Source organism: Telopea speciosissima, chromosome 3 (genome assembly GCF_018873765.1).
Source record: "Telopea speciosissima isolate NSW1024214 ecotype Mountain lineage chromosome 3, Tspe_v1, whole genome shotgun sequence".
NCBI classification, from domain to species: Eukaryota; Viridiplantae; Streptophyta; class Magnoliopsida; order Proteales; family Proteaceae; genus Telopea; species Telopea speciosissima.
In genome coordinates, this window is record NC_057918.1 from 21,158,013 (window position 1) to 21,176,503 (window position 18,491).

An 18,491-nucleotide genomic window follows, 5' to 3' on the forward strand; every position below is an offset into this window, starting at 1 on the left:
GATATCTTGTTGTTTCTAACTTGTTGGGTGATTTTGTTGCCTACAAAACATAGCCTTAACTAACAGCAAATTAAAAACTAGATTGGAACTACACATCCGTCTCTTTATTCCAACCATACCCCATACTTATCCTCTTTGACCAAGAAAGGGGCTCTTGAACTTATTTCAAATGAGCCAGTTTGATCTTTTAAGTAGTAGCTTGGTGAAATTGAAATTTTGCTCCACCAAAGAAGAGCCTTATCCAACATTTATATCTTATGAACAAGTCCTGTTTCAGAATTAGCAACTTCAGATCCTAAAAATTAGGAACTCAAGTAGTAACTCACAAAGTAATGGACAAATGCAAATCAACTTCTGGTAATGATAGCATGTTTCTTCTGTATTGAGATTTGCATTGTTTAATTTTACCAAGCTATTATTTTCTAACTTCTCTTCTTATTAATCTTGTATAAAATCATTTCAAATCTTGGTGCTGCATTTGATAATGACAGCAATACTGTTTTGTGGGGAGAACATACCATATACATGAGGTTTATCTTTCTCAAGGATCCCCCCCCCTCGGCCTACAAGTTCTAATCTACCGATACAAACTATCAATCAATTGCAATTTCTTGTTTGAGGCAGAGCCCAAATAACAGACAAATTAAAGGTCGAGAGCAACTAAGAGATGAATAGAGCGACCGACAGATAAGCTGGTTCAAAACACAGATCTACAATGCAACACAAAGCTGAACTTAAAAAAAATTAACCAAGAAATACAGAATCACAAAATCCACTCCAAATACACAGGAATTAATGTGAAATAATCCAAACTGCAGAAATGAATGATAGATCTGAATGTGTAGGTAACAATGTGAGTTTGTTATCTGTGCATGGATAAACTTCAACAAAGTGAACACATGGGTCTTTAACAAAGTGAACACTCTCAATGCATAACCTTCATTCCTTGTAAAGGAGCAGATTTGAATACTAAGACTTATGTGACCTTTTAATAGAATAAATGAATGAAAATACAATAAAGATTCTCATTACTGAAAATTCATAGCTCTCATTAATTTACTTATCTACTTTGGTTTGTTTGTGCTTACTGTGTGTGATATGGACTGCAGGTTCTTGTTATGACCCCTCAAACACTACTACGTAGTTTACACCATTGCTTCGTCAGAATGGACTGCACTTTTGATATTTAATGTCTATCATCATGCACAGGCACAAAGCACTCATCCTTATGCATAAATCATAAAGGTACATCTGCTTCACAACATAATTGTTACATCCATTCATCTAGAATATTTTGTGATTACTTTATAGTGGATGGGTCCTAACTATTTTTCCTATTGATGTGGGTTAAGGGAGGAGGGAACTACCATGCTTTAGAAGGTTACATGCTTCAGGTGTACCAGTTGAATATAAGAGCTCCTTAATTATATTGCATGAGTCCTAGCTATTTTTCCTATTTTTAAGTCTCTCTAACAGCTGAATAAAAGAGCCCATTATATTGCATGAGTTCCATAGCAGAACTTCTTGAAAAGAAATTGATTTTGGGAAAGTATAATTTTGACACATCTTTGGAGTTTCAAGATAGGTCTGTTGGAATATGAGCTTAACACTTACTTGTAGGTATACTCAGTTCACACAGTAGGGGTTTTATTTTGTTGTTCTTCTTGACATTAGTGAGACTACTGATAATCATCTAAATAGCAGGTTATTGGAAAGAGTATTTTGCTTGGTTGTGACGTAACTTTCTTTGTTGGAGTTTTCTTATGCACCTTTCAACTTCTCCCAATGATCCATGGATGCAAGTGAAGGTGATTTCTTCTTTAAATGGAGTTGCACTGTTGCAATAGTTTGGTTGTTGTATATGAAGTTTAAGTTCTGTTAGATTTTTAATATTGAAATGATCAAGAACTTATTATTCTTAGAATTATTCTATTGTTTTTTGAAGTTTACACACTGTGAACATACCCGAAAGATGGATGAAGTTTTTTTGGATGTTTTTTGTTGGTTTTTGGTTAACAACAATGGTGGATAATTGATTGAAAGTACAATGAAAATATAAGTTTTTTTGTTGCTATTTTTGTTCATTACAATGGTGGATAATTGATTGAAAGTGTAATGAAATTATGGTATTTGTATTTAATAGTTTTTTTTTATGAAATGAATAAATATTATATCTGGATGTAATTATCATAGGTGAAATTTTTTTATACAAATTATAATTATTTTTTTAAAAAAAAAAAACACTTTTTTTGCGACGGTAAAAGTATTATTGTCGCTAAAAAACTATTTTTACCGACGGTAATAGAATAAGTGTCGCCTAAAATATATTTTCTCCGACGGCAAATTAAATACCGTCATCTAATATGTGAATTTATAGTGACGGTTAAAAACCGTCACAAAAAAGTACATTTTAAGCGACAGAAAAACAAACCGTCGCCAAAAAGTATTTCGCTAGACGGGCGCTATTTTACCGTCGCCATTTTTCCCGACGTCACTTTAGCTGACGGAGTGGCGACGGTTAAAGATACCGTCGCCGATATATTTTAGCGACAGAAATGTATTTTTAGCGACGGTAAAAAACCGTCGCCAAAAATCACATTTCTTGTAGTGTGCTCTGTCTAAGTTGTTGCTTGGATTAAAGCAGGTGTTGTAGCACCTACATTGTTGTAGCATTCACAATTAAGTTGAGTATAGGGCTATATACGAGACTCTGGAAAGGGTATTGTTCCGTGAATCTAGCAACTGGCCGAACCACGTATACTGTGTAATGTGGATCTTGTTTTTTTAACAGGAGATAGGAAAAGGATATGTAGTTACTTTACCCGTTTGTGCACCCAAGTTAGGATTTCTGCCCTAACCCAGGCTCTTTTCCCTGCATTATGTAATATGCCATTTTGGTTACTTCAAATACTATTGCCATATTATATTAATGTTATATGTATATATATGTATTTCATAAACTCTGGCACGTTGTTATGATACCAAAATTTTTTTTTCAAAATACACTTGCAGTACATGGTTATCCTGTCGAAATTTTGGTAAGGATCCGATAGACAATTGGATATATAGCTTCATCCAGCCCAACCCTTTCAAAACCATTGTTTAGACCCTGAAGTGGTCAAAACACTAAGAATTCTCTCAGTCATGTGCTGGGAACTACGATTGATCTTATCCCTAACTAGGGTACGTAGGCATCCTTGCCAAGTTATATCAGGTTCAATCATAATAGTGCATATATCATTCATCTCATCATTTCACACATCTTTGTCTAGAAGTAGGGGTGTCAACCCGGGCCTCACGATGCTTAAAGCCTGCATCGCGATCGCCCTGTTATAAGTATTTGAGCGGGCTTGGCCGGGCTCGGTTGGGCTTCGGGCTATAATTGGGTAATATAATCGGTCCTTAACCGGGCCTTAAACGGTGCAAAACCGGGCTAAGGGTCTGTTTAAATATAAACAGGATTTAAATGGTGCAGTCCGTTAAAACTGAATATTCTAATTTTACAAAGAGGTGTACCATCTTGCCACCTCTTTTCTATCTTTTCCCGTTAAAATTGAATATTTCAACCGTTCGAACATGACTGATTCATTAGAAATAGGCTGCAATAGTTCAACTCGTGCTGGCCCATGTCCCATGATATAAATTTAAGCTAAAAAAATATCATGAAAATATACCCAAGACATCAAGCCAAGTCCAACAGAAAGTTAATGTCATAAAAATATACAGCACAACCCAACAGAAAGTTAATATCATAAACAGATTTGGACCAATAAATCAAACAGGGCCCAAACCCATAGCAAAATTTACAAGTTAAAGGGTCGGGCTAGGTCGGGCCTAGAATCGATTGGTCCAGTCGGGCATCCGATGGGCTAGGACCCTACATCGAGACCGCTCGGTTAGTAAACATGTCGGGCTGGGCCTGGAATTGACACCCCTATTTAGAAGTATTGAAGTTAGGGGTGTCAACCAGTCGGGCTCAATCGGGCCTCATGGTGTTAAAAGCCTGCACCGTGACCGCCTGTTTAAGTTTTCGAGCCAAGCCTGGTCAGGCTCAGATAGTCTTCGGGCTATAAACGGGCTGCTATAATCGGGTCATAACCGGGCTATGGGCATGTTTAAGTCTAAACAGACCTTAATCGGGCTCTAAACAGTGCAGCCACAGAGGGTTGAAGAAAAAAAATCCAAAAATGAGAAACACCATTCAAGTTGGCCATTTCGACCCATTTCATCTTGATCAAGTCAGTTTTGAATATAATGGGCTTATTAAAATAAGATACAATGTGTGGTTTATGGAGTAGAAAAAAGGCATATACAAGATCATTTTATACTCAAACAATTTTCATTTGTAGACTATAGGCTTATTACTCAAGCAATTTTCATTTTACAAAATATGATGAGAAGAAAACAACATATAACAAGATCAGACACAAACACACAGGGGAGACCAGGAGAGGGAAGGGGAGGGGAATTTTAAAGTTAAAGTTAAAGGATCGGGTTAGGTCGGGTTGTAATCGAGCGGGCTAGGTTGGGCCTAGAATTGATCGATCTGATCCGGTGCCCGACGAGCTAAAACCCCACACCGAGACCGCCCGCTTTTAAGCCCGACACGTTTTGTAAACGGACCGGGCCGGGCCAGGTGGGCTTGATCGGTTCTACCGGGCTGGGCCTAGAATTGACACCCCTAATTGAAGTATAACAAAATAAAATTGGGTTAATTATACATTGAGTTGTCGACGTTGAAATTTGTGGTGACATTAAGCTAAATCCAACAAAATTTTCATTAATAAAGTGAGGTAAAAATTGAAACTTTCGAATAGTGTTTTATTAGAAGTAAACCCGAAAAGCGCTTGTGGAATTTAATTCTTTTTCGCTGAATCAATCCACTTCAAACCAAACAGGACCTAAGAGTGAAAAAAGTAAAGGATAAAATTGGAATTAAAGTCAAGGTGGGGGTAAATTAGGACAGAAAAAGCAGTCGGCTCTGTCTACTAACAACTTTCATCGGCTGATGTAAAGGCTTCTCCGGAGTTCTAGCAGTTTGGATTGAACGTTAAACGGTTTTCACTGTTTATAACATTCTGTTTTCCTTCCATGGCTTCTGCTGCATTGTCCAGCCACTCTCTCTTCTTCTCCCCTCGCCTCTCTGCGTTTCAGAAATCCTTAAAATCCCTAAAATTCAAAACCCCAAATCTCCAATCCATCCGTTATTCTAAACTCTGTAAATATACCTCCGATCTAGGGTTTACAAGCTTTGCTTCTTCTACAGTCTCCCAGCGTTCCATCAAGTCCTTTCTCAGAGCCGATGGTTCTGACTCTAGCGTAAGTTTCTCTTATCAATTTTATTCATTTTTTGGTTTTATTGTTTTAGCCTGTAGTTTCATCCATGAGTTTGGAGTTAATGTTCTTCAACTAATCCAAAGTTAATAATTTCTAGTCTTATATAGAATTCCAAGTTCTCATGCGAATTATGTGTAAAGTCAGATTTTTTTGAACTTGTTTTCAAGTAATTAATACTCTTGAGTGACAGTCCATCGGTCTAATATCTATTTAAAAAATGGATTTTCTTATTGTCAGCGGTGTCATTTAGATACTTATCCATCCTAAGAATGGTTTCAAAACTGAGGAATGCATGTGGTTATCTTTTTAATCACTAGGAAATAAAGAATATTCAATTTAAGGTCTTTGTAAATGAATTTTGATCCTCTGGCCTGTTGAAGCCTTAATGTTTAGTGGCTAGTTTCGTCATGTCCTCAGGGCATGATACAAGCCACACTTTCCACTGGACAGCAGTAGCCATACACCAACAGTGATCCAATTAGAGTCCCTTCCATTGCCCCCTCTCCCACAACATGCTTTCTTCCTTTCTGATTTATAGGAAGAGGGACCCCAATGGAAGGTTGATGGACTGTTACCAAGTCAGTTCTTTACTATCTCTCCCTCTCTCTACCACTCACTCAGTAGAGCTGACATTTTCAAATAATTGCATATATTTGTCTCCAGCCATATGCATCAGTTGAGAAGAACAAACCTCCTACATAACTAATGCTTGACTGTCTTCCTGCCAATGCAATGGTACAAACATGAACATAAGCACCTGTATGTGTACCCATTGAAGCCAATGGTGAAAAAAAAAGCCCCTTATGTTTCCTGGGGTTCTTCTAAATTAAGTGCAGAATATAATGCTGTTAGATTCTGACAGTCTGCAGATTCTGTTGTTATGCCATTTCATTTCAGCCATTAGAAAACTCTTGGTGAAACATACAATTGACAATCTTATAAGTAGAAGTTTACTTGACAGAAGGAATTGATATTTTGTCTTTCTCTCCCAGTGTTAGTTCTGATTTTCACTTCAAAATTTAATTTCTTAGGTGATTGATGGAAAAGAGGATAATCAGACCGTTGAGAAGAAATCTGAAGGTGAAACAGCTCAGAAGAATGTATCCAATCTGAAGACTCTCATTAAAGTTTATAAGGAGGCTATTCTAGATGGGGATGAAAAAACTGTGTCCGAGATAGAGGCAATGATATATATCATAGAAAATGAGAAGAATGAGTATGGCCAGAAAGTTGCCACGTTATCAGCCGATATAATTTCTGGGAAAGACAAATATCTCAGATTAAAAGCAGATTTTGAAAATTTTAGAAAACGTTCTGATAAAGAACGTCTTACATTGACATCTGATGCCCAGGAAGAAGTAATTAGTAGCCTTCTGCAAATAGTGGATAATTTTGAGAGAGCCAAGCAACAGATTAGGCCAGAAACAGAGAAGGAGAAAAAGATTGACACAAGCTATCAGGGTATATACAAGCAATTTGTAGAGATCATGAGAAGCAAACAAGTGGCTGTTGTGCCAACAGTCGGAAAGCCGTTTGATCCTTCAGTAAGTGAGACTTCAATATCATTTTTTCATCATTCTGGGAAACATCTTGTACTTCCTATGTTTTTACATGCTTGGGATTGACACTTTAGTTTTTGCTAATTGCTAAGTACATTGTTATCTATTATCTAGATATTTCTTTGTCTGTGTTTCATTGTGAAGGGGAAAACTGAATTTGAAATAAGAAAGTAATTCTTGCTTTTCTTTCAAAGTGCTTTTATATTTTTTTTAAGTTTCTTTAGAGACTTGTATAGTATTATGGTCGATGTACTAGCCCCTCTAATGTCTCTAGTGTTAGGTTTTACTAATGGTTGGCCTGGAACACATACTTAACATGGAAAATTTTCCGCATTATGCAAAAGATAATTGTGTTGCAGTTTTTTCGAGAGTAGCAAGTAAGCAAGTAGCAACTAGGTTTGTGCGGTTCTAAACCATAAAGGTCATTTTTTTTTCAACTGCAACCTCTCCTCCGTGCAATTTTATTTGTTTAGGAGTGACATCATGAAGTATAAGGACAATTTGAGTGGGCCCACCTAGTGATTCGGGAGCATCTCAAGCTTCAAAGGTTATTAAGCCATTGTTTGGGTATATTTTTATCACCTAATTTGAGGTTAGTTTTTGGAGGATGGTTAAAACCTGTCCAACTGACTTGATTTAGGCAAAATTACCATAAAATCTTGCAAGTCAGTTGTTTTGAAAAGAATCTTATTTTCAGAAAAAATTCAGCAAGAAGTTCTAGATTGCTTCCTATTTTCTTTACTCAAGGAGCACTCTAATGGAGTTGTTAAATTTGTAATTGGAGTATAGATAGCATATTTATGTCAAGGGTCACAAAATTAGCATCTTAAAGCTTGGATTTTCTGTAAGTTAGAGAGTCTTGAAAGTTTCTTCTATTTTATTGGTTCCTAGTTTTCACAGCATTGTAATCTATATAAAGGCAAGGTGATGTGATCCGGGGTTCAATAACCTTGGTTAGGAGTCTCTATGGGAAATAACAATGATTGTGGCAATTCCATAATTTATGGGGCAGTACAGCACCTTATACGCAAGTAAACGAGTGAAATGGCCAACAGTAAATAAATCTTGAAGGTGGGGCAGGGGGGGGTTCTAGCATTAAAAGTCAGGGTGAATATATCACATGGTTCATGGCTTCTTGTGTAATATAACAGCATAAGGGGTTTAATTGGAAATAATGAGGAAAAAGGCTTCTTCCTCACGACTTGACACAGTTTGCAATAGACCAGTAGTCATAGGGTTTGAAAAATCTTCTCCATCAGAACTCCAATTAATCTGAAACTTTGGGGGGTGATTCCCAACTCAAATACCCCTTGAATCCTTCTAAGAGTGACTCAAAACAACAGGGGAAGAGAGAGAGAGTTGAAGGCCCGAAATCAGAACTGGTGGTAGGGTGTGAACCAGCCTGGTTTTAAGGTTTGGTTTTCTAATGGGAAGGTTTGGGGTTTTGAATCCCATATGAAAGGCTAATTTATGCGATGAATATTAAACCAAACCAACCCATGATGGAATGTCAGTGTTCAGATATAGTCAGTCCAACAATAATGTAGGTTTGCTGGAAAATAAGGGAACAGTAATAAAGAACCGGAAAAATAAAAATAAAAATAGGGATGATATAACAGAGACTTAGGAGAGATCAAACCTGGAAAATAGTTTCAGAAAAGGAGAATCGAGGGAGTAAGAAGAAAGATTATGCAGTCACTCTCAGCTCCAAGTAATGGTAAGCCACTTCAACCAGATTTCAATCCTTCATCTCAGCATGTATTTAAAAACTTAAAACAATCCTAATCCTTACCCTAAACTATAATAGAACTTGACTCTAACTTGGACTCAATCTTGTACTTGCTAGTAATGAATCTAAAAAGACAAAGACAAATAAAAAACAAATTACATATATCTCTAATTATCCCTATGCCTAACTGCATTACAAGGGTACTGACCAATTGTAGTCTATATAAAGGCAAGGGTACTGACCAAGCTAAGTATTTGAATGGAACAAAGTTCGGTTTTCTAGTGGTATTTGCTACCCACATATCTGGCCAGTGTGGCTGCTAGTTGCTTCTTTATTAGATGTGTATTGCTGCTGTCTCATCTTTTCTCTTTTCATTCTTCTTCTTTTTCTTGGAAGTTACTATTCACGGGTTCACTTTCTTATAACAGTGCCTTATTTCTTATTCTTTTCCTATTCTCTTCTATTTCAACAAACCTATTCCTCCTTTCTTTATTTGGGCCCTTTACAGCAGGGTTTTTAGGGTCTTTGGATCACTGCCTGCATCACCTAACTACCACGTACAATCATAGTTGTCACGGCGTCTAGGCGATCCAAGGCGTTGGAGAGGGTCCATAATCAAGGCAACCAATGCGTCCAAGGCGCCTGGACGCCTAGGCGACGTTGGTTCTTATTTGCAGCTAGCATGCATACATGGCCATATGTCCTATGCTTAATTAATGTAACTGAGGGCTTATCCTTTAGCTCCATGTTTTCCAAAATAATATATCTTGATGCTGTAGTAAATTGGAGAATCTTTCTTTGCATCTTGACTGACTGATCCAGGGCATGAAATCGCATGTAGTCACAACCATACATGGTCCATTTTTCATCTGTACAATTCAACTATGGCGCCTACAGTTTTTGGAGTCCTCATTAGTCTACTTGATCATGTCAATTGAATCTGTTTCAACGATTAAAGGCCTTCTGTGCTTCTCCATAAGATCTTGTAGCCATCTAGATGATCCTTTGATTCTTCCTCAGATGCGTCAATACAATCAGTTGACCAGATAAGCTTCATATAGTTAGAATTGGGTTGTTGAATTAACATGTGGTTTCTTAATTATTTAGCATTACTGTTGCATGTTTTTGGATCTTCCATTGCCATCCTTCTTACTTTCTCCCTCTTCTTGTAATGTTGTAAATATTATAGAAGTTGTAGCCATAGTTGTCAAGGTGGCTACTCAACCCAAGATGATCTAGGGGGGGGGGGGGGGGAACAATGCGACACCAACAAGGCACCTTCGTGACACCTTGCCAACTAAGGTTTTAGCTGCTGTTTGATTGGCCAACTAAAGCAGAAATGATTTCATCTTAACCTGATGTGAATGATGAGGTCTTTACTATGTTCTGCTGGCCAAGTTCATGTTAGTCTTTATCTTTGATTCTCACCGCCATTATTCAGTTGTAATGTTCAGATTTCTGATTGATTATATAGCTAGAACTCAGAATTCTCAAATTCCTTAGTTATCTCCTAAAACATCCTGCCTGGTTTCAAGTTTCCTGCTGCATCGGTTCAGTCTATTTGTCATAGTTATTTGTTTAATTCAATTATTTTATAAACTCACAAGCCTGAATACTATTGAATGGTGAATAGCCTGGTGTTTTTTTTATGCCACATCAGAGTTTCCTATTCTGCCTGCACCATGATCATTTAAAGATTAACTGAAGAGTGAATATGAAAGTTAAGCTCCAACTTTAAAGTCCAATTAATCTAGTCCATGAATAATTTGCTTTCTAATTTGAACCTACCACTGCTGGACAACTTTGAATGTCGTCCACAATGGTTTCTTACTGAATCACCTTGAATTTGTAACCAAACAAGGAATAATAACTGGATTTTCTTTGTTGAGATGATACTTCGGTTCTTTTCCAAACCCTAAATTAGAGATCTACCAAACAGTCTTCTTATTGGTCAGGTTATCAGAAAATTCTGCTAGCCTATTCATTCAAAGGGCAGTAACTTACATGAGAACATTCATCTTATGAAGTAATTAAAACATTGACAGTTTTTTTTTTTTACTCGACTTCCATATTAAAGAAAGATTGATAGTTTTTTGGCATCTCCAAAACCTTTTTTTCTAGATTTGATTTTGTATCTATTATTGTTCATTTTTGTTACTTGTAGGACACAAATTTTCACTTAAATAAGAAAAATGGTGAAAATATTAAAGTGCAGAAGATTACTAGAAAATAGAAATTCCAAAATGAGTTGGATATTGCTAGTAAGTCCAATATGGTAAAAACTAAAAATAAAAGGTTTACACTTAATCAGGGAAAAAAAAACGAGGTTTACGATCTTGGTCCTATATCCTCACCTAGATGCTGTTGTTTACTGAAGAAAACCATATAAATGCTGGCCTATAGCATGGTTTCCAAAATTGATGAGGTTGACTTCTGGACTAGTGAACCTCAGCGCTTAAGAAGATACTGAAATATATCAACATGGAATTGAGCTGCAACAAATAGTTCATTAAAACAGGGAACAAGTGATGCAGATCAGTCAAGATAGATCTGCAGGATGGGCCAATCTCCAAGATTCTGTTTCATGGGATGATAAACCCTAGTTCTATTAAGCATATCTGAACCCATATTAATCAAATTTAATCCCAGCCACACAACTTGAATCGTGGATTGCTTCTACATTATTTCCCTGTGGTTAAAAAAAGACTCGTCCTCGAGTTTTATAATGAGGGGGATAATCTTTAGTTCTTTACTGCACAATCATCTGCCACAGTCATCCGCTTTGAGGTCAGAATGATCTTATACTTCTCATGATTAAAATCAGAAGTAGTAGGTGATCTCATTTCCAGAAGAATAAATTCAATGGATGCGATCTCTTCAGGAACAATGTCAAATCCAGTGTCTTTAATTGAAATCATCTCGTGAATCTTGTTAATCTTGATCAGACCGTTGTTTACGTCTTCAACTTGATCTTCAACAGTTGGATTATATTGCTATTCCTCTGGGATTCGCTGAGAATTGTTATCATAGACAACAAGGTCTTCTTTGATATCCTATATCCTTTTAATATATTTGCTTTAATTTCCCTTTGCCCCTCTTGAAGCTGTTTCACATTTTCTGCCAAGTAGTTATGCAACTCTTTTTCACCAAGTTGATCATATGTCAGGTCTGTTGTTTATCCATGATGAATAGTGGAACTGGGATTCAGCTCTGATACCAAACTGATGCAAATCGATCACGATAGATCTGTGGGTGATGGAACAAACTCCAAGATTCGGTTTCAAGGGCTGATAATGCCTAGAGCTACCAAATAGATCTGAACCTATGTTAATCAAATTTATTCCCAGCCACACGATCTGAATTGTGAATTGCTTCTGGATCAACTAGTGTGCCCCTTTCTGACAGAATCGTCAACACCAAGGAATCAGTCATCTCAAAATTCTTTGCGAAAAGAGGGAGTCAGTTTTTCTGTTCCAAATAAACAAATGATAGTGAGACCCTATGAACTGTAAACATGCTCCAGAAAAGAAGACTGGCAGTTAAAATAAGTCTTGCATTGTGCTGGCAAGGTCAGTGGGTGTTCCTTGGATCAGGTTCCATGTCCTTCACTGTCACCGCAATCTATAAGCACAGGTTCCTGCAGACCAACAGGTCCTGCCGATCAAAAGTATATCAAGCCTTAAACTGTAAGGTGTAGTATCCTATCCAATAAGGAATAAGCAAACATGCTACGTCATTATTTTAGGTTATCTATTTGTGCGAGAGGAAATTGATTAATGAAACATGAGCTTCCCCTTGAATTATTGCTTATCCTGCTTATTTCTGAATGATAATTTACATTTTTGAGGCATGAACTTCCACTTGCATTATTGCATATGTTGCCTATTTCTGAAAGATATTTGTCATCAAATGGTATGAACTTCCACTTGAATTATTGCTTAGGCTGTTGTTTCTCGTGTATCATCTCTACATTGTCTCGTACCATCTCTAAGTTATGTTTCATTCTTTTCTTCCTTATAGCTTCATGAGGCCATAGCTCGTGAAGAGTCACAAGAGTTCAAGGAAGGCATTATAATCCAAGAAGTTCGTCGGGGCTTCCTTATTGGCGGTAGACTTCTCAGACCAGCCATAGTTAAAGTCTCTTCAGGCCCAGGTCATAAGAAAACATCCGATACAGCAGAGAGGTCCACAGAGCAACCCACAGCAGCAGTTGATTAGTTGATTTTTTTATGTTCGTTGGGTAAATTTTAAAGATTTAAACTCCTCTTTTTCAATTGTAATTTATTAGATTTGGCCCTCCATTTAGATAATTTGAGCATTTTAAATGTGTGAAACCTGTACCTGCATTGAATCTTTGGGGTCCAAGAAGTTAAAACCTTCAACCCTGAAAGGTAATCATGGGCATTTCAAGGTTTTGAAAACATAGTTCTTCATTTAGCGGCACTGTATATTTTGAGCCAAGTCAAACATGTAATCAGTGTGTGTGTGTGTGCAAATCGGGAGCACTGTGTTGGGAGATATTCAGAGCCATACAAATACCCAAAAACATCCATTTCTTGCCTAACCCCATTCCACCTCACCCCACCTTCCTGTTCAATATTTTTGGACAAGATAAATTTATCTAGTTCAAGAACCGATATCAATTCATGTGCACACTGGTCTAGTAGATAATACTACATATTGAGTGCAATATAGATCTTGATATGAACCAAATTTAGGTGAATATTTTCTGCTATAAACTGAACATATGAAGATGATATTTCTTACATTGCCCATTAAATTTTCAAAATGCTCTCAGTGATACATGCATTTTCTGAACCATTTGTTCCTCGCTTCAGATAACATTTTTGCTGCTGCTGCTACTGCAACTGCATGGATCGGAATACTTACCTTTCTTGTAGACACATTGTGGATGAGGATGTTGAATTGGTCACTTCCAGTGGAGTTTATACTCGTATCTAGTAGGCATCACATCTTGCTTGTCTCAAGAGCTCTTATCTTTACTGCTCAGGTTTTCAGTGTATCTGGTGGGAGGTAGATGCAAGTTCTGGAGTAAAAGCTACTATCCCTCCCTGCTTAGAGTAGGAGCAGGAAGGAGGGAATCGGTGTCCTGAACCCCTCAACCAGCCCTGTTGTTTACTTGGCCTGAGCATTTTGTGTGCCACTCTTTTTATTTATTATTTGATAACCTTATTAACCAGGCAGAATCTGCTTGGTTATTCTGGGATCTTAGCATACCTTCATACACGACAATTTTATTTAGGATTGGGCAAAATAAAGCAGTACTGTAATTTGATCACTTGTATTGATGCAAGAGATTCTTGTGTCTAGGCCAGTCATTCAACTAGTGTTTAGACAGGAGGGTAGATTGGATGCGACACTAAAAAGGGTGTACTCAGTGCATGAGGTTCCCACCGTTGCAGTGTCTGGGGAGGGTCAAAATGTACGGAGCGCGTAGAGGTTGTTTCCTTACTTAAATCCATGAGCATTAGATCGTAATAGAGCAAGTTTGCTGTTGCGCCAAGGCCCGTCTTCAAATATGGATGAGACACTATTAGTAAAGTATTCAGATAGGAAGATATAAACTAGTAGTGCAACTTGTACTGGTTAGTTCTGGTCGGGGCCTGCAATAGGCCAAAGACATGAGCCATTAGTCCTAATTTGATCCAAGTAGTGGAGCTGAAAGCTTCTATAGAGGATAACCCATTGTTCTTTACATTGCTTCTAGAATGAATCAGTGTGTTTTTCTTTCTGAAGGGATTATAACTAAATAGAAATACATTAAAGCATAAACCTCACCCCTCGGATGCCCGTGCGTGTGCTCCCATTGGACCCCCCCCCCCCCCCCACTGTGGCACAGGGGCCACGCAGCCTAGCAGTAAACCCCTTCCCTTATTTAATAAAGCATATTGACCAAAACACACATAAGAATAACTCATAAGATGTTGACCGTGGCTGAAATGGTGACTTTTAGGATGCATTACACACACCTCCACTCCTACATATCTAGCAACAAAGTGCCTTTGCAAGGCTTGAAAGGATAGACATCTGCCCTTTTTTTGGGGTGGGGTAATTAAACATCCGCCCTTTTGGGGTCTAGAATTCTATTTGATATATAAATTGGGCAATGGCTCTATAGATATTAGGAAGAAACAATCTTCAGACATAGGCTTCTAAAATCTAAATTAACTTGAAGAGACAAAGCATCAAAAGTAATTGTTGGATTGTTAAATTGAAATCAAACTTCAGTTAAAATGATTGTAGACAATTTGACAGTTGCAATTCAATTTTTGAATTAAAAGAGGCACCAAATCACTCTCCCATGATTAATGGATACTATTAAAATGATTGGTACATGTCAGTACTTAGGTTTAAAGATAACAAGTGGCCATTAAAAGACTTTTTTTTTTGGTAGAAGGCCATTAAAAGACTTAAAGACCTATAAAGACTGCATATAAATAAATATAAATAAATAAATATTGTATATAAATTGAGGGGGGAAAAAGTGTCTTTGGGGGCCTCAAGATCATAGAGAAAAAAAGTGTATAACTCAGGATTTCTCCTTCTATAAAAAGGCTTTTATTCTTAACTAGCTTTTTATATTATATTACATTTTACCACTATTGATCCTAATACAATTTTTTTTTACTGGGTTCTGCTACTACTAAAAGAAAAGAAATATATTGTCTTGAAGACAGACTTCTATTGGAAGATCTAACTCTCTTATTTCCATTACATTCATAAACCATCTTCTCCTACCTTCACTGCTAAACCTGAATTTTCCCAACCATAAGCTTGAATAAATGGTCAACCCGTTTTCGCCACCATATTGTTCTGGTTGGTCTTGTATGCTCTACTATACTCATGGACCTTCTTCTGGCCTTGTTGAAACAGTATGTTGAACTAGGGTTACAAATCTCTAGACGAGATCGTGAACTTGCACCCTTGTCCCATAATCTATTACCACCATCATCTCCAAACTTGATTGAAATAATCACTTCTGCATTTGAAAAGAAAAACCTATTCAATAACATATGAAAATTATAGATGGAATTTATCACTTCCCATAAACTTTAGTATCATAATATTCAATATCCACAAGAAAAACCCAATTGTCATATCAAAGGAAATTTTATTTTTTTTTGGAGGGGGGTGTGGATTATGACCATTAGGTAAGTAAGAATTCCATTAACCAAGAAAAGAAAATTTTAAATTGGGTAAGTTGGTTGAAGCTAAAGTTAATGTGAAGTGAAAAGATAAGGGAATTCACTTTTGGAAAATGGAAATTTTTACACTTCCAACCAAACACCCCATTGCAAAGTCCCCCTTTTTCTTTTCTTGGTTTCAGTCACTTGAGCATCAAGAATTTTGTTCACTTGCACTTCACTTCTAGCCAAATGGAGCATAAAAACAAATGAAATTTAAAAGAAAAAATTACCTTCATTGCCGGAGAAAGCATTTTTCCGGGCATCATCCGAGCTTTTAGTGATCAACTTGAGGTGGTTTTGGGGGAAGGAACCAAAGGCAAAAGCTTTGGGGAGACCTTTGCGAGCATTATGAATGTTCTTTATTAAGTTACGATGCGCTTGCTCTGATGCCAAGTTGAGAAGTTTTTCTTTTACACAAAGGGCACATACACCTACAATCACCTCTGTTGGATGGAAATGGCAATGTGTGATTGCTTCTTTGCGTGCACCCATACTGTTTGAGCAAGAGCAAGAGCAAGAGTTGAGATTCAAAAGCAAAAAAGAAGGAATTTGTACAGAGAAGATCAAAGAGGGAGTTCATATAAAGCTGTAGCATTTAATTACTATGTAGGAGCATGCATGAATTTAATGAAAAAGAAAATGATCAATCGTATCAACCAAGCCACATTTTATGGTAAGGGTGTCAATTTGGTACGGAATCTGTTTACCGAACTGGTATCGTACCATACTGAATATAATTTGATATGATAACGGTATGGAAAAATGGTACCATACTCAGTAGGGTATCATACCAATATCGTACCGAATACAATATCATTTCCTGACCACACTCGTAAGATATATAATGCAGTTAATCAAACGGTTGGGGTCATTGATTCTAGAATATAATAAAAAGGTTGAAAGCATTAATGAAAAAGCTACACCTAGAATTTTATGAACTTTGTCCTCATAAGCGTCGTTGCTGCTTCTCAACCATAGAAATGGTATTTAGGTTAAACCATTTATAGAAGATCTTTACACTCTCTTTTAATGTTCTCATTTACTGATTAAATTGGTTTGGTACTAAAGTTTTAAAACTTTACTATATGATGCATGCATGGATGTTGAATGTTCTTGTTAAATTAATAAAAATTAAAAATATATATATTTCGATCAAAGATAAAATACAACTAGAATTTTGCAGATGGTTTCTTGAGGTATTTTGTATTATTTGCATTTTTTTTTTTGTACATTTCCTAACATCCTATCCTGTATTCATTCTGGGTAAGAGAATGCTAATCGGTCGTATAGCTCTTCATCAGTGCAATAAACAATGAAAATGCGCACAGAGGCATTGGTTTGGATGCGATTTTTTATTTCACTGCGAGTTAAATGGCCTTTTCGTGTACAAAAACATTGGCTTGTATCTAGGCGTAGGAACCACGCTAACCATGCGTATGGTTAGTATTCTTTCTCCCATTCTTTATTTATGGAAATTTGTATTTTTCGATTTATATTAACCATTTTCAAGTAATATATAAATGAAAGAAGTTGAAACTGAATGACAAATTTTTTTGTCTCTGTGATTTTTAAAAAGAATTCTGACAGCTGGACCTCTTGGATTGAGATTTGAAGGTTTCTTCCTAACCTCACGAATTGAGGTATCGGTATTAATGTCCACCGATACCGATATCGATCTAGATCGGCATGTATCAATCAAAAAACGGAAAAATACCAATTTTAGGGATCAGTCCCTGTATCAGCTAGGATCGGTAAAATAGAATATTTTAAAAAATCTAAAAAATGGGGAAAAAAGAGTGAAAAATACTTAATTTTACTGAATTAATGAACATAATAAGAAACAAACTTACAATACAAAATGTAAAAATCTTGGAAATAGTTTACAAAACAGTTTTTTTTTTTTTTTTGGGTGAAAAAAGTGAAAAAAAAAATTCCACCAAAAAACTAAAGTACTTGTGATCCGGATCGGATCGGATCAACTAATACTGATCCAACGGCCACTATCGATTCCTATCCTAGGATCTGCCTTAGTCGATACCATGCCGATCCGGCTGTCCAATACCGATACCTCAATCCATTCTCACCCTTGATTTATGATTTGATTGTCTTTCATTAATAATTCTTGCTATTACCTTCAACATTTTATGGTTTAAGTCGAAATGCTCAGTTGTTTAAGCAATCTGGTATCAATCATGCTATAGAGCTATCCTCATAAAGGTTCTTCAGCTGTTGCCTGCTTGTTCAAACCTATCTTTACCTCTTCACAATGATCCTGTCTTAGCCATGGATGAGTACCAGAGGTTATCAGGTGGGGACTCTGGTTTTATTAATTGTGTCGGCAACTGTTATTCAATTGGAGAAGAAGGGTGGTCATCTATGTTAATATCTCAGTCTAAATTTGTGATGGCCCTTATGAGCTCTGGTTTTATAGAGAACTCTCAAGAGGCAAAACTGAGGAATACATTAGGGGTTGCAGGGAGAGAAAGAGGTTAGATGGATAAATATAATAGTATGGACACATTGCCAGGAAACTTGTAAAGGATGACCGAGGGAAAACTTTACAACTCTTTTATAATATTTTGAGTTTTTGATGAAACAATTTGGTCAGGTATGTATATCTAAGAAATCTAGACAGATGATTTCAAGACCTAAATCTAA

General features: G+C 36.7%; 2 protein-coding genes and 1 long non-coding RNA gene across 4 annotated transcripts; 1 reads left to right on the forward strand and 2 right to left on the reverse strand.

Moving 5' to 3' along the window:
* Window positions 1-436: 436 nt before the first annotated feature.
* Window positions 437-16,907, reverse strand: LOC122656801. Its single transcript, XR_006332170.1, has 4 exons — window positions 16,897-16,907; window positions 7,515-7,522; window positions 6,052-6,054; window positions 437-563 (listed from the first exon to the last, which is right to left on the reverse strand). It is a non-coding gene; the product is annotated as an uncharacterized LOC122656801 (long non-coding RNA).
* On the forward strand, window positions 5,014-13,964 carry LOC122656799 (protein GrpE). Of its 2 annotated transcripts, XM_043851452.1 has the most exons (4): window positions 5,014-5,319; window positions 6,369-6,881; window positions 12,646-12,857; window positions 13,456-13,964. In XM_043851452.1, exons 1-3 carry the CDS (start codon window positions 5,092-5,094, stop codon window positions 12,841-12,843), a joined length of 939 nt encoding a protein of 312 aa, XP_043707387.1. In that variant the 5' UTR covers window positions 5,014-5,091; the 3' UTR covers window positions 12,844-12,857; window positions 13,456-13,964. The 2 variants fall into 2 exon arrangements, with proteins under 2 accessions (XP_043707387.1, XP_043707386.1); XM_043851451.1 differs by lacking the exon at window positions 13,456-13,964 and having other exon boundaries at window positions 12,646-12,946.
* LOC122656800 lies at window positions 15,300-16,350 on the reverse strand. The gene is made up of 2 exons (XM_043851453.1): window positions 16,064-16,350; window positions 15,300-15,625 (listed from the first exon to the last, which is right to left on the reverse strand). The coding sequence occupies exons 1-2, from the start codon at window positions 16,323-16,325 to the stop codon at window positions 15,393-15,395; spliced, it is 495 nt and encodes a 164-aa protein (XP_043707388.1). The 5' UTR covers window positions 16,326-16,350; the 3' UTR covers window positions 15,300-15,392.
* Window positions 16,908-18,491: the final 1,584 nt, after the last annotated feature.